At 35.1% G+C, this 24,629-nt stretch overlaps 1 protein-coding gene across 2 annotated transcripts in view; it reads left to right on the top strand.

Moving 5' to 3' along the window:
* Positions 1–1,036: 1,036 nt before the first annotated feature.
* RIMKLB (ribosomal modification protein rimK like family member B) overlaps positions 1,037–24,629 on the top strand; it is an 86,835-nt gene continuing 63,242 nt past the window's right edge. Inside the window, exons 1-2 of one of the 2 annotated variants that reach the window (XM_051963254.1) lie at positions 1,037–1,274; positions 13,281–13,508. In XM_051963254.1, coding sequence (XP_051819214.1) covers positions 13,334–13,508 — 175 coding nt within the window. In that variant the 5' untranslated portion in view covers positions 1,037–1,274; positions 13,281–13,333. Of the gene's footprint in view, positions 1,275–9,445; positions 9,731–13,280; positions 13,509–24,629 lie in introns of those variants that run through there. The other variant, XM_051963255.1, reaches the window with a different exon arrangement.

The following is a 24,629-nucleotide window of genomic DNA, read 5'->3' as shown; positions in this document are numbered from 1 at the left end:
TGGTGAGCTGGATCATGATGTCATGCTTTCTGCTTAGGGATAAAGATGGAGGGGAATGGGGGAAAAGCAATTCTGAAGGCGATGCATGGGGTATTGTACATGGAGGAGATTTAGAGAGTGGGGAAAGGGGGCGGCCGAGCTTTGTCAGCGAAGGAGAAAGGGGAGGACTGATGGATGGATGGGAGTGGGGTTGGGGATGGCAAAGAAAAGAGAGAAGCCCTGGGTCTCTTGCGTCCCCCTTCCCTCCCGGGGAGACGACAAGCGCTTTCCCACTCTCCTTTTCTCCTTTCTAGGGAGGAACGGTTTAGGGGCGGAGGGAGAGGCTCGCTCTCGGAGAACTCGAGCTCCTATTCTCTCCCTCCCGAGGCGCGCGCCCCTTCCCTTCTCTGCGGGGGGCGGGGCGGAGGGTGGCGCGCGCGGAGGGCTCGACGCCTGCTGAGCAGAGACCGGAAGACGGGGTCTCGAGGGCGCAGGGACCACTACTGCACTGTCCCTTTCCCAGTGCCCTCTGTTCAGTTCGTTAGTTATTCCATCGCCTTCGGCCTCTCCGTCCCGTACCACCCTCCTCTTTTTCTCTTCCCCCCTCACCCCGAAGCACTTAGCGCGCGCGCAAAACCAGCTCGCGAGCTCACTTGCTCGCAGGCCTCTATCTGGGGAGGCTACTGGGAAGCCCCTGCTAGCGTCGCGGGCTCCGTGTGCGAAGAAGGCTGTGTGTGTGTGCGCGCGCGCGCGTGCGTGAGGGGTGACTGTGAGGGAGGAGGGCGTGAGACAAGAACGCGCCGGTGTGAAAGGGGGAGGGACCTTTTGTGAGTGAAAAAACGTGCTAGAGACGGTGTGTGAAAGGGAAGGAGGTACTTGTGTGTGTGTGTGTGAGAGAGAGAGATCTCGTGTGAGAGCTACACCGACTGTGAGTGTGTGAGCGGGAGCGCGCGCGCGCGCAGCGCCAGAGTGTGTGTGAGAGGGCAGGGGACTCTGGCTGCTGGAGTCGCCGTTGCGGGAGGAGGAGGAGGAGGAGGAGGAGGAGGAGGAAGAGGAGGAGGAGGAGGAGAAGAAGGCGGCTCCCCCTGCGTCCAGCATCCCAAGATCCCCCTCCTTCTTCCCTTCAGTTCCCTTCCCTTCTACTTCCCTTCCCTTTCCCCTTCCCTTTCCCGGTCCTTTCCCGACATACTGCCTGCCCGATCGTCCGCGCCCCTCGAAGTGTGGTGATCCCCCCAGGCCCGGCCCCGGCCCGGCCCCCGCTGGCTGGGAAGGGAGGGAGGAGCTGCCCGAGCCAGGTGGGTGATCCCCGCCACCCCATCCCACCCCCCCACTCCACCCCACCCCGAAAGGTGTGTAAGGGAGCGAGTGAGCGCGAGCAAACAACTGATCGCCCCGGTGAATGAAAGGGTGGGGGAGAAGATGTTGACTCCCTGTGTTCGTGGGCACATGTGAAGAGGTTTGATACTCCTGTGTCTGATAATGATGGGACCGAGTGGTAACCTTGGTGGGGAAGGCGAGGGGTCACCATCATCATCCCTTCCTCTGTTTGTAAGGGGGTGTGGTACGGGGTGTGAGGGGTAATAGGGATTTATTACTCCCACCCCTACCCAATGGTGGACCATTCTCAACTGCTCTTGTACCCCTCGGACAAATCCCTTTTATAAAGTGTGCCTGAGGGATTCAGATATCGTCTGGGCTTCTTGCAGTTATTTCTTCCAGACCCCATGTTGTCCTCCATATACATGTCTTTTAGAGTGTATTCCTTGTCTAGCGATGAACTAACCCTTGTTTGATTTTGACACGCTCTTGCCAAAAACACTTAAGACCCCGTTCTCCTTCATACCCTTCTATCAAAAAGAAACAAATGATGTGGGTAAATACTCCTTTCTCCAGGTTTTTTCTGTAAATTTGTAAAAATATACACTTTGTGTATAATAAAATGAATTGGTATGGTATATTCGATATTTTCTTCCATGTATTATGTGAATACAAATGAGGTTCTTTTTCTTTTGTAAGAGTATCTTTGGGCATATGATACTCTTCCTGCTGTGTTTATAACTTTGATGTGAATTCTTCTGCTTTCTCTTTTAATTTTACAAAGTATTCCCACTTTTCGTGGAGTTGGCTTTTTAGCAAGATTTTTCTCATTTGGAGGCTTGAATTGCTTTCTTGTGTTTCTGTTAAATTTTTATTGCAAAACTAACTTAAAGGATAATTTGTGATTAAAATTTAGCAGAAACAATGTAGTGCTACATAAATTGCTTTAGTTTTCTTTTGTCATGATTTTAAAGGGCTTTAAGGCCTTTTGGATTGAAACATGACATAGTTATTCAGTGGCATTTCACTTAATCACTCTGAATCCTAGTTTTCTTATATACAAAATTATGAAGTAGCCGGACTGGACTTTAAGATACTTTCTATCTTGAAATCTAAATGTTATTTCACATCATGGCATCATTTTGTAAAATTCCAATTAAATAGGCATAATTTATACCCTTTTCTTGATCTCTAATTCTGAGCTATTTGTATAATATATTAAATCAAAGATGACTAATTGAGTTGTGGGTGGGAAGGTCATCTATATGTGTTTATTCCTTTTATCTTGAGTAATTCAGTCAGTGTTTTCTTTCATTGATGGAGCGTTGGTCCAAGCAACATGGCTGTTGATATTTTTACCTTTCTCTTTCTCTTTTTCTGGCATCTTTTTTTCTGCCCCCATCAGTTATTGAACCCTGCCTGTTTGAGGAGTGGACAGTTTAATTCTGAGGAAGGGACCAAGAAAGAGAACTGTATAATCAATCACTCACAAATTTGCAGTCTTTCTAGAGTCTCTTTTCCCTTTCAGCCTTTCCCCCTGCAGGAAGGGAGGAGCTGAGTCTATAACTACTAGGTTGTGGGGCGCCTGGCTAGCATCCACCCATTTTAATTTCTAAGTGGACAATATCATATTCCTCTTCTGCTTCCTCTCTAGTTTTCCTATTTATGAGAACTTCAGGATGTGACCATGAAGAAGCCATCCATTTTTTTTTCTTTCCCTTTTTTTACAATCTTTTTCCTTTCCAGAGGGGATTTATCAGCTGACTATCAAAAATATTTTTACACCTTCACAGTTTCTTTGTAGAGACACAGGTCATTATCTTTTCCCTACTCATGAATACTCAAAGTAAGACCTTAAAAGTTATGGGGTCCCCTTTGAAACAATGGCCTTTTAAAATTCTCTCCCTTTCCCTTTTCTCTAGCTTATCCCTCTGGAACTTGCTGCTGGGCTAAGTCACTAGATTCATTCATCTAAATATTCCCCTCCCCCCTGAGCTGAAAGACCAAAAGACTTGCATACAAGAAAGGGATGGGGGAGGGGAACAGAATGGAACTGAACTGAGAGTTGTCACACTGTTTGGGAAGCTGGAAGTAGATTGTATCATTTGCCCTTAGGCATCAAGCTTAAAGATCTAATCTGTGTGAAAATTGATGGAGGTAGAACTTCTGAATATACTGTGAAGTGTGAGAGAAGCATAAAGTAAGAAAGGTCTGTTATATTCTATATTACTGATAACTCTAAATGGGAAACTTTAATGATGAGAATTTAGAAATGTATTATGTATATGACAAGTTATTTTACAAAGAATTTTGAGTCAGAATACTAGAAGATAGTTGCTGAAATTTATTGTATTCATTCAAAATCTTATCTTAGGATATTAATAGGAACAATTGCAGTTTTTTTTTTTTTCCCTTAGATGGTGAACATGAATGCCGAGAACAAGTTTTAATCTATTTACAGCTTTTACCTAATACAGTGAAACAACAGTTTGTTTCCTTATGAAGCAGCTGAAGATTGGTGGGATCTTAGATTTGAAGTTGGCAGGAAGCTTAGAGCCCCACAAAGATTGTGTCTTAACTAACATCCATCTGTAATACTGCAGTGTTGAAATTTGAACCCAGGTTCTCTGACTCCAAATCTAGGTCCCTCCTCCCTCAGTTGTTTAAGAAAAATAAAAGGATACAGATTGATTATGGGTTTTTTTTTAAGGTGAGAGGCTCATTTTGTAATTTTTGTAAATTTTTTCTTTTTCTTTTTTTTTTTGCTGAGGCAAATTAGGGTTAAGTGACTTGCTCAGGGTCACAGTGAATTTGTTCTTAAGATTAAGAAAGAATATTTGTTGTTCTGTTCATTTTTCAATTGTGTCCAATTCTTCTGTGCCCCTCCCTCCCCCCATGTGGTGTATTCTTGGGAAAAATACTAGAGTGGTTTCCCGTTTTCTTTTCCAGCTCATTTTACAGATGAGGAACCTCTGAGGCAAACTGGGTTACCTGACTTATTTGCCCAGGATTACACAGCTGGTAAATATTTTGAGGCCATATTTGAACTCTAGTTTCCCAAGAAAAAATATAGGATATCACAAAGATAAATATATATAGCCCTTCTTAATCCTCATTTCCTCATTTATAGGCCCAAGCATTAGCCAGGTCTATTCAGAATCTTTATCTTTATATTTTTACCCCACTAATGTTATGGTTGTTTTCATTTTTCATTTTCTGGAATTGAATTTTGACTTAGCTTCTTCTGACCTTAAAAAAGAAAATAAAAGATTAATTTTAGATGTCACCGATTATTGACAAAACTATATATAGACCTTATGGAATATACATTTATTTTGTTGTTCTACAATTTGAAATAGTCTTTTAAAAAAAGATTAACTGATCTCATTACCCTTTTATTCAACCAGAGTTGGAGAATTCTACCCCATTCTCATGTAAATTTGTACAAATGTGTGAGTTGATTCATAGTTATGTACCATATCCTTATTGATTATTGTTCATAATATAAAGATCTATTGAAATATGTTTATTTGTTAGCTCGAAGTACTTTTCTACCAAAAATATCCCATATTTCATCTAGGCATGATGAAAATATACTATTTTAAAATAAAATTGTTATCTTTGCAAAATTGTTAGTATTTTACCTTTTCCTCTGTATTTTGTCTCTGATTTCTGAAGTTTTATTTTATGACTTAACATTATCGTCAAAATAGTTAAGATTATCGAGATGGTACAACTCAGGTACTTCTTCTGATTCTTTGAAGTTACTGAAATTACTTTATGTATACTTTGTATTTCCTTAGGTTATATATAGCCTTTTTTGTCCCCACCCCCAATATAAACTTTTTGGAGAGCATGGCCTTTAAATGTTTATCTTTGTATCTCTAGGATTCCCTTGATATTGTTTTTCAGGGAGGGTAGAGTTTAGATCTGTGACTTCATTGGTAGCTGAAACTACAAGTTAGGGAACTCCTTTTACCAATAAAAAGAATAACTCTTCTGCAAATTTATGGTGTTAGTGATTATTGTTTGCGACACTGAGTTGCCCAGGGTCACATAGCTGGCTTTTTCAGAGACTAGACTTGAACCTAGGTCTTCCTTACTATGCAACACTGTTTTTCTTGTAATTTTTCAGTTAAAGATTCATTATGATTGTTTAGAAATAATGTAATATTTCATATTTGTATAATAAATTTATGCTTATGAATTTTATGTACTTGTGTATATTACATGTATTAACAGTCTCCGTTGGCTAGTATTATAACTAGTGTTAGCTTTGATATGTTGTTTAACATTTTTTAAAAAGAAGTATTTTGTGAACATAGTCGATTCCTAATAGATGTTTGTGGAATTTAATTGAACATAGGAATGTGGGAGTTGCTAAACCAGATCAAACTACATGTGTTCTTTTTATATTGGTGTTTCACCTTTGGCAGCATTTCAGTTTTTGATGCTTTATTAGAAAGCCAGATTCAATTTTGCTAAATTGTTCATTTGTCCACAACAGCATTGGATTTCTTTCCTTGTGCTTTCTGGTCCTTAGGTATCAGTTTGTTCCTTTGATACAAGATTAATTTAGTAGTATTCTATAAAGCCCTGGGAGCCAGTAACAGAATAACTATATAGTTTAAAGGGTAGAGCTACATATAGTGTAATATTTATTGAGTACTTCAAGTTTGTTAGGCATTCACAGCTCTAGGAACATGTTCAGATTTCACCAAAAACCAGAGAAATAGTTTCTTTGTTCCAAACTTTCCTCACTAAGTGGTTGAAAACATCGTTTCAGTTAGCATTTCAGAAACTTGGCTTTAGTTGATTTGTTTTATGCCATCCTGCCTATTTGAGTGGTTTTCAATTACTGTGTTTACTATGAAATAACACCTTTTTACTCAAATACTCAAATGGGAATGCATTAAAGTTATTTGTCCATGAGTAAAGTTCTTGTGTCCTTAGAGCAGTTCTTAATTTTCAATAGTAATCATTTATCAAAAGTTGGCTCTGTGAAAGACTACTAAGCTCTATGAGAGCAGAAACAAAAATGCCTGCACTCATAAAACATTTAATTTTTCTCTTTTGTACTCAAACTATTTTGAAGGATTAGTTGTCTTACATTTATAGTCCTCTTTTTGTGAGTAGCTTTTGACTGAAAATGATGCTTTTTCTATTATGTGAAGAGCAGGTATTTATTGTTCTTCCAAGGGGCTAATAGGTTATGATATATGAAAGGAGTATATCTTGTAAAAACCAAAAGAGAAAGATTAACGTTAACCAGTATTTCCTCTTGTCTATTATTATTTAAAATATTTTTAATTTGAAAGTAATAATGAAAATATTATTAAAGAGAAAGTAAAAAATTTCTAAGATCCTTGTTGTAAAAAAATCTCACTTCTCCTCTTGTTCAACTTTCTAAGTCCTAATGTCAATAGTTTTCTTTAATCTGGCTTCCCCTTGATGTCATCTTTACCTAGGTTTCATTGTGAACCTAGGCCTAGTTCTGTGTCTTAAATTGAAGAAACTTTTTAAAAAATGTGGTATTGATGCCTTTTACATTTGGGTCCCACTTCACACTTCCTTGAAGACCATAGAGATAAACACACATGCCACCCCAGTTTGAACTCCTCTTAAGACAAAAACAATTAAGATGTAACATTCAATACATTGACTACCTTCTGATAAATGTATCCTATTAGTTTCCCATCTCTGTATCAAGATGAAAATGTGATATTATTTTTTTGGTTCTCCTTATTTCTTCTACATCAGTTCGTACAACTCTTTCTATGTTTCTCAGAGTTCCTTAATAACTCATTATCCTTTTATTTCCTAGTGATGTTCCATTATATTCATGTATTATAGTTTTTTTTTTTTAATTTCCTATTTGACAGTCATTGTTTTTAGTTTTTGCTTCCTATGAAAGGGAATTCTAGGAAGATTTTGATTGTTTTCACTTTTTATTTCCTTGGATTATATTCTTAATAATGGTATTATGTGGTCAAAAGGAATGAATAAATTAGTTACTTTTCTTGCAAAATTTATATTGATATCCAGAATCATCATTGTAACCACTTCAAAGCTTTACCAACAGCCTATCAGTAGGTATTCCTACTATCCCTCCAACATTTTTCATGAAATGAAGTATAACACCATTTGTAATATGAATTCCTCAAACTTTTAGTGCCTTGGATCATGTTTTCATGTAGTCATTTGCAGTTTGCAGTTATTTTTAAAACTGCTCATATGCTTTTGCTACTTAATAAAACCAGGAAGTAATTCTTGATAGCATATATTTTTGTCACTTCCCTATGTATTTTGGACAGTAAATATCTATGATGTTTGATGCAAATAATTTATTACCACTCTTCTATTTTTCCAAAAGGTTTTCAAGTTTTATGTAGTCTCAATTGTCTATCTTTTATGATTTCAGTGTTTTCTTGAAAGTCAAACGAGAAGATATCAGAGCAAGGTTGTGCTTGTAATTAAGGTTCTTTTATGAGGGTGTGATTGGGTCTACTAGAAAATTGGTCTGGGGCAGCTAGTTGATGCCGAGGATAAAGTACTAGCCCTGAAGTTAGGAGGATCCGAGTTCAAATTTGGCCTCAGACACCTAAAGTGTCCTAGCTGTTTGACCCTGGGCAAGTCACTTAATCCCAATTGCCTCAGCAAAAAAAAATAAAAAATAAATTTGTCTGCTGTCCAAAAATTATACCACAAAGAGTTTTTTAAAATTTGGCAATTTGCCTTCTGTCAGTACTCAGTTTTGAAAGAAGCTGAACTTTCTGCTCTCTTTTGTACAGTAGTTCTCACTCCCTACTCTCCTGCCATCTTCTCATTAACCACTTTTTGATCTTAACCAGAGACCCTGTCTTGGAGGTTTAACTTTTTAATCTCTTGAACTTCTGCTTTAGAGGATTTCCGCATTCTCTTCCCTGGTCTCCATTGACCAAATCAGTCTTAACTGACCAAATCAGTCTTAACTGTTCCTATGCAGTTTTTTACTAACCTATGCACCCATTGACAATCCATGTAACTTTTCAGACTAAATTGTCCCTCACTGACCACTGCTCTTCTGTATTTGTGATAGATCTTTCCCTATTAGAATGTAATCACTTTAGGGTCATAGCTGCCTCTAGGGTATGTATTTTTATTCCCAGAACTTATGTTTGACAGATTATTTTCACTTGGCAAGCATTTATTAAGTGCCTACTGTGTCAGGTACTTTGGTAAATAAGTATAGGAAATACAAAGGAAAGCAAAAATGGTCCCTGCCCTCAAAGGAGCTTACAATTAACTTAACATGTAAATATACTCAAAGTTTCATAAAATAAATGTGAATTAACTTCTTAAAGGTCAAAGAACTAGCTGTAGGAAAGACCTCATGCAGAAGGTTTGCCTTTTGAGAGGGAGAGGTAAGAAGAGAGTACAATACAGGTGTGGAGAAAGTTCAGAGACATAGAGAGGGATGTTAGAATTTGAGAAACAGCAAGAATGCCATTTCATCTAGATACAGATTGTATGAAGAGATTAATATGAGTTAAGGCTAGAAAGGTAGGCTAAAGCCAGTTATCAAAGATTTCAAATAGAGGAGTTTATATTTGTGCAAAAACAATAGGGAGATGCTTAGAGTGTTTTGAATGGTAGAATGATAAGATCAGACCTCTGTTTTAGGGATATGGTTTTGGCAGTTGTGTAGACATGAACGGGAAATGTGAGAATTTAAGGCAAAGGAACCAATTAGAAAGCTGCAATAATCTATGTGAGATGTGATGAAGGTCTGAACTATGGCGGTCACTGCGGGAAAGGGAGAGGATGATGAAAAACACTTTGCCAAGACAGAACTGACAAAACTTTGGTTGCTGAATGACTGTATGTATTTGAGGATTTAAGAAAGACTAAGTTGTGACGGTGGTATTGCCCTAGTTGATGCACAATAGGGAATTTTGTAAGTAATGAGTTTTGAGAAGATGATAAATTCTGTTTTGAATATGTTGAATTTCAGTTGCCTAGAAGATGTCTAGCTTGAAATAAACTATATATATATATATATATATTAGTGATTTAGGACTAGAACTGAGGAGAAAGACTAGAGTTGGATATATAGATCTGTGAGTCATCTGAACAGAGATAGTAATTGAATCCATGGCAACCAATGAGGTCACTAAGAGAGTGTATAGAGAGAAGAGTACTCAGAACAGAGGCTTCCCAATACATCCACAATTAGGGGGTGGTATATGGATGATGATCCAGCAAAGGAACGGTGAGACAGGTAGGAGGAGAGCCAAGAGAGAGCAGTATCACAAAAATTTAGAGAGGAGAGGGTATCCAAGAGAAAAAAGTAGTCAACAGTGCCAAATGCTCCAGAGAGGTCATGAAGGATGAGGATTGAAAAAAAGCCATTGGTTTTGGCAATTAATTCTCCCCTTGGCCACAGTTGTAAAAGGTATCTGATCTTATTCTCTCCTAAAAATAATAAGGTGTGGAATTTTTTATTCAGGTCACATATCCATTAAATTTACTTTGGCATATTAAGGTGATGGTCTAATCCCAATTTCTGCCTAAATTCTGCCAAATTTCAGTTTTCCCAGCAGTTTTTGCCAAAAAGAAGCATATCATATCATAAATCTAAAGCTGGAAAGGATCTCTACTTTATAATTGAAGAAAATCCCAAGAAAAGTAAATAAATGACTTGACCAGGGATACCCATCATTAATTGATATATTTGACTTTCTCTAACCTAAACTACAGTTTTTTGTTTATTTTTGTTTATTTCTTGCTTATCCAGCCTGTTCTGTTCATTTACTTTTCAAGTTTAATCAGTATCAAGTAGTTATGATGTTTGATGATTACTGCTTTATAATAAAGTTTGAAATCTTCTAAAAGTGTCAAACTCTTTTCCTCCTCCCCCCCCCCCCAAAAAAAAAATTTATTTAGAATAGAGAGTATGTCTCTCTTTTATTCTAACTTCTTTGATATCTCTCTGGTTAGATTTGGCTAGTTCCTCCTTGAGAAATCTACCTACTTTTATATTTTTCCTAATTTCTTTGATTGTTGTTCTGGGCAATTCTAGAAATTGTTTAAATTGCTCGTTTCATTTCAGGTGGCTTCACAGAATAATTTATGCTTTTTCACCTTAAATCATTCTGATTCATTATCCTTTGTGGAAGGTACTTGGCCATTGAAATTTTTTTTTTTTTTTTTTAATGTTTGCTTATTTCTACTCAGTAAGCTTTTATTTGTTTTAGTCAATTATTCTAGTTTTTTCCTGTGATATCTTTGGTGAAAACATACTTATTATCAATTTATTTCTCTCAGAATTACTGTCACTCCATTGATGTCATGCTCTTCTCCCCTTCCTTTAGAATCTATTTTGTGTTCTTGTGTTTGAATGAGGTCTGTTTCCTTCAGAAGTAACATCCCAAAGGGGTAAAAGGGTGATTGTGAAGATTTCTTCAGAGCGTCATGGATCATAGGATCATGTATTTAGACCTAAAAGGGACCTCATAGACTGCTAGTTCAATGTCCTCATTTTATAGGTGAGGAAACTGACCTTTCCTTAACTTCTTTCAAGTCAGTTTTTTTATATCAAATAGTTTATATTTTCCCCATAATTTTGATTTTGTTCCATTATTTATTGTCTCACAGGATATTTTCCCTTAATCTATTTTGATTTTCAGAGATTTCCTATTTTGACTAAAGTTTAATATTCTCTTATTTATTCTTTTACTGATTTCCAGAGTTTTTATTTTATATTTACTTCTTGATTCATTTCTTAACTATTTCATGTAGTTTGTAGCAAAACTATTTTCTTTTTCATCTCTGCTTGCAGTTATTATGGAATTACTTTCCTCTTCTAGTCTGAATTTTTAAGTACTAGAGCAACAATTTTTTTTTTATACTAGTTAAGATCATCTCTGTAACTTCAGTTCTTGAATTAGGACTTTATGCCAAAGGTAGATATCCACTTTTGCTGCTCTTTTGATTGGGATGGTCAGCCTACCTTTATTCACAAGAACCTTAGTTCCTATGCTTGCTCCCCTTCAATTTCTGGAGTTCTCCTTGGATCTCTGAGGTCCAGAGTGAGTCTTTAGTACCTTCTATGACATCTCAGGCCAGAGCTCTAGGGACCTTGGAGCCCTGAGTACATAGACTGTCCTGGTCAAAGATATATATCTATATCTATATGTATCTATCTACAAATAGATAGATAGATAAATGTTTTATTCTATAGATACACTATATTGATATCATTCCAGATAGCTGCTTTTGAAAGTCCTCAATGCAGGTTTCTTACCACCTTGAAATTTATTTAGGTTAACCTTCCATTCTTGCTGCCTCCAAATGTAGACTACATGTATGTCTCTAAGCCTGACTGTTTTTACTGGGAGGCTTCTGGTTTATTTTGTGCCTTCATGTTGGCTGTATTAATGGCCTCTCTCTCTCTCTCTCTTTTTTTTTAATATAACTTTTTATTGACATAACCCATGCCTGGGTAATTTTTTACAACATTATCCCTTGCACTCACTTCTGTTCCAATTTTTTCCCTTCTTCCCTCCACCCCCTCCCCTAGATGGCAAGCAGTCCTATGACATGTTAAATAATGACCTCCCTTTTCTATTGCCCTTGGGCTTATGGCTTTTTTTTTCTTTTTCTTTTTTTTATAACTCTGGATGGAAGAAGTCACTTGGTTATAGTATTTCATTGGATCTCTGTATCATTATTTGGTTTAGTGCCAAGTACACAGTTTTTGTTACTGATATGTAGGATCTGGACAGTTTACTTCTCTTCAAGTAGCCATATTCACCAGGATCTAACATTCAATTGAGCAAACATTCTCCTTTTGATTTTCTAACTTTGTTTTTATTTGTATTCCTACTATTATCTGATCACTACTGAATTCCCTTTGCTTGTCTATCATGCACTTTTGTCATTTTTTTTGGTAAATATCTCTGTCATCCCCAACTTTAACCTTTTCTGTTCCTCTTTCTAAATTGTATAATCCTGAGAAAACTGAGTTCAATATGGACTCATAATCATGTTATCTTTTCTCCATGGACCCTCATTGTTCCTTTTACTCTTTCTTGATTGACTATCACATTCATTTAGTAATTTCTTCCAAATGTCTCTTTTCTCCTGAGTCTCCATCATTGTTCCATCATCCTCATTGGAAGATCTTTCATCTTTCTTGACTGAAAAAAGTTCTTTCACCAAATACAGATAAATAAGTATCATAAAACTCTTACATTTTCACTTAATCTCCTTTTCTTTCTCTAATCTCTGAGGATCCCTGAGGTGATTTGTGTTTTCTCTTTATCAAACTCACTACTATATTCTTGATGGGATTACTATCCATGAGTGAAGAATAGTAGTCATTCTTAAGAAGACATTGCTAACCATTGTTATTGTTTCTCCTCTTTTGAAAAATGCCATCCATATCCAGAGAAAGAACTAGACTAAATGTAGATCAAAGCATATATATACTATTTTCACTTTTTTTTTCCCTTTATTGTGATTTTTCCCTTTTATTCTGATTTTTCTTTCAAAACATTACTACTATGGAAATATGTTTAAAATGATTGTAAATTTTTTGACTTATATCAGATTGCTGGGGAGAGGGCAGAGGAGGGAGAAAATTTGAAACTCAAAATCTTATAAAAATGCATGTTGATGTATAAGACTGCTTGTCATCTGAGGGAGGGGGTAAAGAGAGGGAGGGGAAAAATCAGAACAGAAGTGAGTGCAAGGGATAATGGCATGGGTTCTGTCAATAAAAAGTTATTTTAAAAAATGAATGTTGAAAACTATCTTTACATGTAATTGAAAAAATAAAATAATATTAAGTGAAAAAAATTAAACTATTTCTCATCTTTCTGGCAATAAAAATTTTTTGCCTATTTGCATAGCTCTGATCAGCAAAATACAATATTTCTAGGTATAAAGTGAAACTCTCATTAAAGTTCTTGACATGTTTATATGTTTTTCTTTTCTTCCAGATAGAGCATAAATTAAAGAGAATATAATTCAAAAGAAGGAAGACCAAATCAAGATGTGTAGCTCTGTTGCTGCCAGATTGTGGTTCTTGACAGATCGTCGAATCAGAGAAGACTACCCACAGCAGGAGATATTACGAGCTCTAAAGGCCAAATGTTGTGAGGAAGAGCTAGACTTCAGAGCTGTGGTGATGGATGAAGTTGTATTAACAGTCGAGCAAGGGAATTTGGGTAAGAATGTGCCTAAGGGAAGGAAATGATATGATTTTGGTTCCTTTGTGAAAGAGTAAGTATTAATAATCATTCAACATTTTCAAAAATTAAATATGACAGAAAGACTTAAAGAAACCCAACTTCCTAATAATAAAGTCTCTCAACCTTTGAAATAGACCTCTTTAAAGAAATTAGTGAAAATCTATTTAATGGAAATGTCATAAAAGAGATCTTTTATAATAGAATAAGAAACAATCCAATAATATAAATCTAAAATAATACATTAGTTTCTTTAATTTCTGCTATATTTTCTTTTAATGAATATTCTGCAGGCTTATTTTGAGGATCTCTTTTTGATAAAAATGTCAAATAGTTCCAGGGTTGAATAGAATGTGCTTGGGTATGCATGTCTGAAGATGTCTTAATATCTGTTTTTTAATATTGTCACATTTGTTTCCCATTAGTAGAAATGATAAATGCCTTGAGTTGACTCAAAAGCCTTCTTTGCTAGATCACTCTCATCTTTGCTGTACATAAGGAGGTTTCATATCCTTATGCTTTACACCCCATAAGTTTGTCCTTTCCAATTGCATTTGAATTTCTGCTTCATTAAAATGTAACTTTCTCTTTGGTCTTTTTATTAATTTGGAGGCTTTTACTTGGGTTAGGAAATGCTATATGGTGACCAAATGGATTTGGAATTTCTGATTGGTTTTCACAAAATTTAAATAGTAAAAACATAGGAGAGTTAAGATAGTTTCCAGAACACTTATCTGCCTCATGATTTTAGACTCGCAATGGGAAGTTACGATTCCGTTCTGTTTTCTGTAAAATGAGAAAATACTTTTAAGAATGATATTAATTTTCTTTATTCTATTTTTGAGGATAATTTTTAAACTTATGTATTAATTTACTTTCCTTTGGAAACTGATGTATTAAATAGACTTATTGTCATATATAACAACACTGGTATTGGTATTAAAAAAGATAAGACTTTTGCTTCCATGGAAAGTTTGATATCACCAAAAGAACCTTTCACCAGAGATGGTTAACAATGTCACCCTTTCTAACTTTTAAAAAATCTTTACTACTTCTCACTGTTTGATAAAGTACTTCTGCTCATAATTTTCATTATCTTCCTCATAAGGTTTTATAAGCTAGTTTTTAAATTTTTTTTTTATTGATAGATTTTAACATTGATTATATCCCAATAAACAGTCCTCATTGTGCCTTGCCATTAGAAGAAGTTAAGCAAAAGCATTTACTTTAACTGTTGTGACTGACAGTATTTATATTGCTTTCTACTTTTATGTAATATAACATTTTTTAAAAGAAAGAAAGTAGGTTTTAAGTCCAGTCATTTGGAAGCAAGATTGACAATTTTGCTTTTCCTGAATTCGGTTCCTTAGTATTCTTTTTATTTATACTATTGTAGCCATCATGTGTTTTGGTTTTTTGGTCAGCTTTTTTCCTTTCTCCATTAAATTAAGTCTTGCCATAAATTTTTTAATGATTCTTTGTATTTGTCATCTCTTTTAGTACAATGACCTATTACATTTATCTGGGACAATTTGTTCAGCCATTTCCAAATTGTAGTTTTTTGTTATAAATAGTACTGATATCAAGTCACTGACTTTGAGGGGTAAACTCAGACTTGGTATTATAGTATCAATTCAAAGAGTATAAAGAGTTTGTTGCTTTTTTTGAATAATTTCAGGTTGTTTTCCAAAAAGAATGGACTTGTGTCTAGTATGCCATCTTCTTACATTTCCTCTAATATCTACTATTTTTGTCTTTAACAGTTTAAAGCATATATTATATACCACACCAATAGAGCATTCTTTCCTTATTGTTGTTAATGGTTTGCATATCTTTAAAAATGGTTCATATCCTTTTTTACTAATTATTTATTGAAGAATAATTTAATTTTTTTATATCAATTCCCTATATAAATTGTATATGTTTGATGCAGTGCTTTCCCCCATTCATATTTATCTAAGTTCATTGATTATATTTGTGTAAAATCCTCTTAATTTTGCATAATCTTGTCTGTTATCTTTTATCTTTTGACTAGTTAGATTTTTCTTCAACCGTAGATGTAGAAGAAAGTTTTCTCTAAATTTTTTAATAGTGTAGCCTATTATTTTTAATTCACTTAATAAATCTGTTTATATACTAAACTAAGTGTTGCTTTTGGCTGTTATTGCATCCTTTGGTAAGGAGAGCAAATGGTTTGCCAAGTGAAGTGGTTTCTTGATTCTTTTGGCATCTTTTTTGTGTGATTCACTTATGTTGGTTAAACTTTCTTAGGAAATGGTTATAATTTGTCAATATTTTAAAAAATCTTTGCTGCTTTTTTTTGGCATTGACATACTGTTTAAATAGCTTAGAATAGAATTGTCTCAAAATTAGACAATATCTTATTTTCAATTTTATTTTGATTAGGTCTTGTTTTTAATATTTACTCAAAAGAATTGATGATCAAACCATATGTATAGAAGCAGCGTATACAAATGACTCCTGTACAAGTAAAAAATTTTTTCTTTTTAGACTGTAGATCATAATGATTCCTTTGTAGTCTATAAATTGCTGACATAAGTTTTCACCTTTTGTGAAAACTTGTTTTTAGAATTCTAGAGTTTGACAATCCATCCCACCCACTCACTCCACCCTACTCCCCACCCATCAAATCTAATTCTTCTGCAAAGATATTTTAAATTGGCTATTGTGTCTTGTTCTACACCATCACCACTACCACCCAACCCATCATTAGTTTTTTCAGGTTAAATAATCCCATTTCCTGTACTGATTCTTATGACATAATTTCTTCATTTTTGACTATCCTGATTTCCCATCTCTAGATCCATTTAATCACCATTCATGCAAAAATGAAACTCCATCCTTTCCTTATTCTCCAGCAAACCACCCCCATAATCATCTCTTCTTTCATCTTTCCCCATCAAATAGTTCCTTCCTATTTGCCCAAAAACATGTTCATTTCTCCACTGTCTTTAAGAAATCCTTATGGGTAATTTACCTAATCAGATCTTTGGAGAAGGGAGAAATTTATGACCAAAGAACTAGAGAACATTATGAAAGGAAAAATGGATAACTTTGATTACATTAAATTAAAAAGGTTTTACACAAACAAAATCAAGATTAAAAAGGGAAGTACAAAGCTGGGAAAAAAATCTTTACAACCAGTGTTTCTGATAAAAATCTCATTTCTAAATTACATAAAGAACTGTGTCAAATTTATAAGAATATAAATCATTCCCCAATTCATAAATAGTCAAAGGACATGAACAGACAATTTTCAGATGATTAAATTAAAGCCATCTATAAGTATATGAAAAAAATGATCTAAATCACTATTGATTAGAGAAATGCACATTGAAATTACTCTGGAGTACCACCTCATGCCTCTCACATTGGCTAAGATGACAGGAAAAAATAATGATAAATATTAGGGGGAATGTAGGAAAACTTGGACACTAATGCATTGTTGGTGGGATTATGAAATGATCCAACCATAATGGAGAACAATTTGGAACTATGCCCAAAGGGCTATAAAACTGTGCATACTTTGATTCAGCAGTGCCACTACTGGATCTGTAGCCCAAGGAAATCATAAAGAAGGGAAAAGGAACTACATGTGCAATAATGTTTTTAGCAGTTCTTTTTGTTGTGGCAAGGAACTGGAAACTTAATGGGTATCCATCAATTGGGAAATGGCTGAATAAATTGTGGTGTATGAAGATAATGGAATATTATTGTTCTATAAAAAACAATGAACAATCTTATATATATATTCTATTTTTAAAAATGATGAACTTACAGAACAGTGTAATGCTGGAGAAACCTGAGGCAGGATAGAGATTAGAGAACAATTTAATAATTTATTTAAAAGGTAGAGATTTACTGGACCAAATGGATCCATGGTTTGATCCCAGGGCTGAATGAGGCTATTGTCTCCAAGTATCCAGCAAACAATCAAAGTTCTCTTTGAGAGGGTGGGGTGAGCTACTGGAGATGGGATGACATAATCAGGGAGAGGCATCTTGATAAGACTGTATCTGACATTCCAATAGCTTGGGATGGGGAGAGGTATTCTGATATGACATAAGATCTTTTATCTTTATCATGTATTCTGCTAAAGAGAGAGGGGAGGTTTTGCAGAACTGAGAAGCAGGGAAACTGAGGCAGGACTGAGTCAGGACACTAAAAGAGAACTGTTGCATAACAACAGGAACCCAATCTAGCATCTACTTCTGAAGCTTTCCTAGAGAAAACAGAATTTAAAAAGTGTCTTGGAGAACCCTTTGCTATCTGACCCTCCCTTGATTGGGACTTAGTGCAGGGATAGTTAATGGCTACTCCTAAAACATCTACATAATTTTAGACCCACACCCTTTGGAGTCAAAATTTTTTTGATTGGATATATATCTGAAAGACCCAGTACTATCTCTAAACTTTGTCTATCCTGTTCCACAACTTGTACCTTTTTAACCTCGAATCTGGGTGGGCCTATATTACATGCAGAGATTTTGTTACATGCTATGGCGTGATCACTGTGACTTCTTATGGTTGAATTTGTCTCTTGGAGGCCTGTTCCATTTTTTTCTGAGACAGTCTCTGAGGAGGTGATAAAGGAGTACACTTGGAAGATATGTAAGAAAGGCCTGCAAAGATTTACATGAACAGATGCTGAGCGAAACAAGGAATACATTGTACACAATAACCGCAAGAATGCACAGTGATCAACTATGAAAGACTTGGTTCTTCTCAGTGGTTCAATCATCCAAAGCAATCCTAATAGACTTGGGATAGAAAATGCCATGCGCATCTAGAAAAAGAACTGTGGAGATTGAATGTAAATCAACACATGTTCATGTTCTGTTTTTTTTTTTTTTTTTCTCTCCCATGGTTTTTCCCTTTTGCTCTGATTTTTCTCTCCCAACATGATTCATAAAGCAATGTGTATTAAAAATACTTTTTTTGAAAAGAGTGTAAAGACACAAATGAAACCAACAAAGAAAAAAAAAAAAGAAAGCCTTACTAACCACTACCATCCCCCTCAGATTTTTTTCTCCTTTTCTGTCCTCTTTTTCATAGTGAACATCCAGAAAAGGCTTTTATGGTAAAATAAAAACTTATTTAGCTTTTTATATTCATTACAACATAGCCTCAATCTCTCTCCAAATTTATTTTATATTACTTTTATTTCTGCAGTTCATTCATGCTAATCTTTTTATTCTTCTTCACTCTATTTTTCATCTCTGTACTTTGCATTAGCTGTTCCTTGTATCTTTGATTCATTTCTTCAATTGTACATTTAGAATGAGTACTTTGTGTTGCCTCCAAAACAAAGTTTGAATTATCTTTACACAAAAACTGTTGATCCTTATAGCTGCCTCCTGCTCTGTCCTCTAGTTACTGTTTATATTTTTAATGTACTTATGTAATACATATGGTCACCCTAGTAAAATATAAGTTTCTTAGAGGAATGACCATTTTAATTTTTGTCTTCATTTTTTCCCTTACCTCCTATCTGATATATAGTGGGTATTTGTTGATTGATTGATTTGATTCAATGCCTCTTCTTATCTTTCACCTTTTTGTGACATTCTTCTGTCCTTTATTAATATGACACAAGTTGCTCTCTGTTTTCAGATCCTTTTGTTTTGTTTTGTTTTATTCTAAGCAGTGCTTTCTTAGAACTTGCTGGATTCAATATTGTTAGTCTTATCTCCCTGGGGATAATTGCCTCTGCATTTTTCTCCTGTGGGGTTGTTTCTCTCCTCAACTCAGTCTTTGACAGTCACACCTACTAATGTCTTACTAACATTTTGTCATTACTTTGTTAACCTGCCTAATTTTTGCCTTACCAGTTTCCTCTTGGAATCTTCTCAATTTGATTTTTTGTTAAAGGATACTTTTCTTCTCTGGTCTTCAGTTTGAATTTCTCTCTTCCTTACAGTTAGACCCTCTTTCTTTTCTTCAGGTTCTTTTCCAGTCACACTCTAACTATGGGGATTGTTCTTTTCTTCATTTAGCTTTAACCCCATTTCCTCCTTCATCATTAGTTTTTCTCCTTTTTCAATTCTAATGCTTCAGTTTTTCCTTAAATCCTTTCAAATTTCCCCTCCTTGAATTTAATCCTTGGGCTCCTTCCCTGTTCCAGATCTTCTGAATTTCCGTTACAATTTGTTGTTCTTTTTTTTTCCTTCATGTAACCGCATGTAAAATTTTGTAAATAATTTAGTCTTTTAAAAAATGACATACTAATATTAATCAAGAAAGGACTATATTTATCTTAGGTAGCTAAAGGAAAAAAATTAAAATTAATGAACAAGATGAAGAAAGCATAATTAGAGAAAGAGAAAACTGCAGAAAGTTTTTTTAAAACTATTTATTTTACAAAGACAAGAGTAGAGAAAGTGTCAAGTAGGAGTAGCAGTTCACAACTTCATCAACAATGCATTAATGTGTCTGTCTTCCCATAGCCCCTCCAGTATTTGGCATTTTCCTTTTTTTAGTCACCTTTGCCAATATGTTGGGTATGAGGTAGAGCTTCAAATTTTCTTTAATTTGAAATTTTCTGAATAATTTGGAGCAATTTTTTTTTTTTTTTTTTTTTTTTGCTGAGGAAAGTGGAGTTAAGCGACTTGTCCAGAGTCACACAGCTAGGAAGTATTAAATGTCTTAGGCCAGATTTTAACTCAGGTCCTCCTGGTGCTCTGCCCACTGTGCCACCTAGCTGTCCTTGGAGCACTTTTTCATAGAGGTTGTTAATAGTCTAAGTATTGCCTTTTCATGTCCTTGGCCATTTATCATGGCTCTTATTTTTATGAATTATGAATAATTAAGCAAGGAAGATGATTAGGTAGACAAGAAAGAATATGTGGAAAAAGAGTAGTCATGACATAAATAATAATTCATTGAAGACTAAGAATTGGTACCAAAAGAGAGTAATGTTCTCAAAACTCAGAGAAGAAAGGATTTCTAGAAAGACGTAGTCACTTTTCCATAGTAGCAAATAGGTTTCAAAGGATGATGCCTGAAAAAAATCTTATCATATATGTCATTTAAGAGTTGATTGGTAATTTTGAAGAGAACCATTTCAGTTAAGCCATGGAGTCAGAATCTAAATTCCAAAGAATTAGAAAATGAATGAGAGGGGAGAAAATAGAGATAAATTTTTCTAGGAGTTTGAGTAAAAGATGAAAAATATATAGTTATCTCTTCCACATTGTGTCATCACTATCATGATTTTAATATATTATGGGTTGGAATAAGAAATTAAATGAGAATTTGGGGCAGATTACACATACAAAAAATTTAGAAATTCAGAAATGCATAAAATATATGTACAATGATGTATTGTGATTACCGCATATTTAAAATCAGCCAGTGTCAGGAATTCAGGTTAAGGGAAAAATCTTCAATCTTTATTCTCAGTAGAGGTGAAGAAGGATTGCCATAGCAATATGGGCAGCTGTGACAGGAAGCCAGCTAGCAGAGGGGGATCGGAGGTGAAGGGCGATTGCAATAGGCAGCTGTGATAAGAAGTCAGCCAGCAGTCTCTCTTTCCGCTTCCCTTTCCACTCCCCTGCTTCCACCCACCAAAAACGTCATTTCCCATACAACACATCAGGTTGCACAAAGAGTGGGCAGGGGCCATTCTTTCTCCAAGCATATATATTAATAGAGTATGGTCCAATTACTATTTAGCCTCACATACTTGGGACCTCCGTGCATCAACTCAAGCGTCAGCCCATTACAATGTATAACATCAACACAAACTTTACAGTAAAGTGCTGTGAAACGCCCCATAAAAGAAAAAGGAAAAAATTCAGACTTCTGGAACAAGGGGAGGGATAAAAAATTTTACATGAACTTTCCGGATTATGGAGCACTGCACTGCTAATGCCTATGATGTGGAAGGAATAGGATGATATAGGATGATAGTTTAAGGGCATGATTGTGAAAACTTTTTAAGCTTGAGGGAGAATTAGTTATTTATGAAAGCAATGGGAACAAACCAGATTCAAGATTCAAGATTAGTGAGGATGCAGTTTGTTGAAAAGGATGGGATCAAGTACATAGTAGAGAGGTTGGCCTTGCAAGGTTAAGGGCCCCTTATCTACTCAGAGCCTGGTAGAAAGATAGGAAGTGAATGGAGATATTAAGTAGTTTTGAGAGGAGGAGAAGGGGAGAAGAGGGAACTTCTTATGCACATGTGCTGCATAGGTTGTTGAGATGTTTAGTGGTGTCTTACTCTTATTATTTGTGATCCTATAAACCATAACACCCCTTACTGTGCATGAGATTTTCTTGTCAAAGATGCTAGAAAGGTTTGCTATTTCCTTTTCAGTGGATTAAGGCAAATAGCGATTAAGTGACTTGCCAGACTTGGACAGCAAGTAAGTGTCCGAGGCCAGATTTTAAATTCAGGTCTTTCTGATAGATTCAAATTTGTTCAAAACTATCCTCTTTCCCTCACTAACTGTGTGACTCTGGGCAAGTTGTTTAACCATATTTGCTTCAGCTGATCATCTATAAAATGGGTGGCACAAGGCAATGGCAAACTACTCCAGGATCTTTACTAAAAAAACTCCAAAAATGGAGTCTCAAAGAGTTGAACCTGACAGACAAAAAAAAAGTATAAAAATGTTGAAATTGTAAGCACTTAGCGAATGCTTTTTTGATCGATTGATCATAAAAGAAGTTGTGAAATCCTTAGCTAAAAGAGAAGAGAAGGGGCTTAAGGAGAAAAGTAAGAAGGAAAAGTTTTTGTGGAGAGTGAGACCTAGGGAAGCAATTAGTTAAGAATAAAAGGATTGCCTTACTGCAGTGAGAGGCCAGTTGAAGTAGGATTACTTGAAATTATAAGGTTTCTATTTAGTATAGTTGTATAATATGTTGTCATTCCATTCAGTTATCTAGGACTGAAATTGTCAATTTGAACAGCAGTAGAACAAAAGAGCAAGAGATTTGAGTTGTAGAGGCTAATTATAGAGTTGAATTAACTAAAAGGACACTATTCCAGAGGGATGGAAATGAAGTCAGCAGAGGCTTGAGAAAGTACTGAAAGGGTAAGATTAGTGGTCTTGATGAAGGTGAAAACTGGTTTTGGGTAGCTTAGAGCATATAGGGAAAGAAAATAATAAGAGATTGTTCACACAAAAATGAGAATTAAATTAGTGAAATAATCAGTACCAATATATAATATATCTAGTGACGACAATAATGTAAAAGATAAAGAACAACAAAACCCTAAATGTTACGATTATAATGACCAAACATGGCCTCCAAAGAAGAAATGAGAAAATGCACCACAACAATAAAAATAATGATGTTGATGATAATGCAATAGCTAAAATTTATGTAGTGCCAGATGCCGTGTTAACTACTTTAAAATTATCTTATTTGAATCTCAACGCAATCCTGGGAGATAGGTGCTATTACTATCCCTATTTTTATAAATAAGGATACTGAGGCAGGCAAAAGGGTAAGTGACTTGTCCAGGGTTGTACACCTAGTAAGTGTGTGAGGTCAGATTTGAACATCTTATTTGAATCTCAACGCAATCCTGGGAGATAGGTGCTATTACTATCCCTATTTTTATAAATAAGGATACTGAGGCAGGCAAAAGGGTAAGTGATTTGTCCAGGGTTGTACACCTAGTAAGTGTGTAAGGTCAGATTTGAACTTAGATCATCCTAATCCTAAACTTAATGCTCTCTACACTGCATCATCGAAATTCTTACCCCCACATATGCCCTCCTTTGCAAAAGTAGGGAAATTGTGAGTATGAAACATTGCATATATCCTTAGATATAGACTGCATTGGTTAGTTTTAGTAAACTGCTGGGGTTTTTTTTTCTGAAGATTTAATTTCCTTTTCAATTCTTTGTTATAAATGATAGCTCTCGAGTGAGGTAAAGAAGTGTTACATTGTTAAATTGAAGGTGATAATAAAAACAAAGATCAATAAGAATTTTTAAAATTTAAAAACCAAAACAATCATTTATTATTTTAGAGAGAGCATTTTCATTTGAGTAATAAGATTGGAAGCTATATTATAAGGAATTGTGAGAACAAAGTATAGGAAATTGAAATAGCTTTTTTCTAGGAGTATATTGTTTAAGAGTAGTAGTATAAGTGGTATAAAAACTATGTGCACATAATGTAATAATAAAAATAATAGCTATAATATATATAAATATATAATAAAAAATTTAAGTTTTACAAAGCATTTTACATACATTGTCTTATTTTATTCTCATCAAAACCTGTGAGAAAAATACATTAGCAATTTAGACTTAAGGAAATAAAAAGGGCTTTCTCATGATTATACAGTTAACATATACCTGGATTTTGATCTAAGGTTTCCCTTTCTTCAGATTCAGCTTTTAAAAAAAAAAAAAAAAAAAAACCTCTTTCATGTGCATCTTCAATTAATCAATAAACAAACATTTTATTAAGCATTTCTGTGTGCCAAGTACTGGGGATACAAAAAGAGCCAAAGGCAGCCCTCCAAAAACTTAACAATTTAATGAGGGAGACAACTTGCAAACTGTATACAGTATTAGTAGCAAATAAGAAGCAAGGCATTGAAAACTCATAGAAATATGAGATTGGACCAAGTTGTAAATGAGTTTAAACATCAGAGGAATTCATATTTTGACTGAGAAGCCATAGGGACCCGCCAGAGTATATTGCATAGAGTAATGATGTGGTCAAATTTGTACTTAAGGAAAATCCCTGACATGGATAAACTTAAGGCAAAGAGACCGATTAGAAGCAATTGAAAGAAATCCAATGAGAACTGGAACTTGAACAGCTAGCTGTGTGAAACCTCTTCTATATTTGTATAACTAGCAGTCCGATGTGAGAGAAGTTGTGGACATAAAAATGGCAAGATCCAGCAGCTGATTGGCTATATGGAATGTAGTAGAGATAGTGAGGAGTTGAGATAATGCCAAGATTGTGAATCTGGAAGACTAAAAAATGATTAGTGTCCATATCTGAAATAGAAGAATTCAGTAAAGAAATTAATTCATAAAATCATAGAATTTAAATTTTTTTGACTACTTATTTTTTTTTTTACTTTAGTACAATCTCTTTTTTCTT

Source organism: Antechinus flavipes, chromosome 5, assembly GCF_016432865.1.
Source record: "Antechinus flavipes isolate AdamAnt ecotype Samford, QLD, Australia chromosome 5, AdamAnt_v2, whole genome shotgun sequence".
Taxonomy (NCBI): domain Eukaryota; kingdom Metazoa; phylum Chordata; class Mammalia; order Dasyuromorphia; family Dasyuridae; genus Antechinus; species Antechinus flavipes.
Note: the sequence above shows the minus strand (reverse complement) of the source record. Positions and strands in the feature narration are given on the sequence as shown.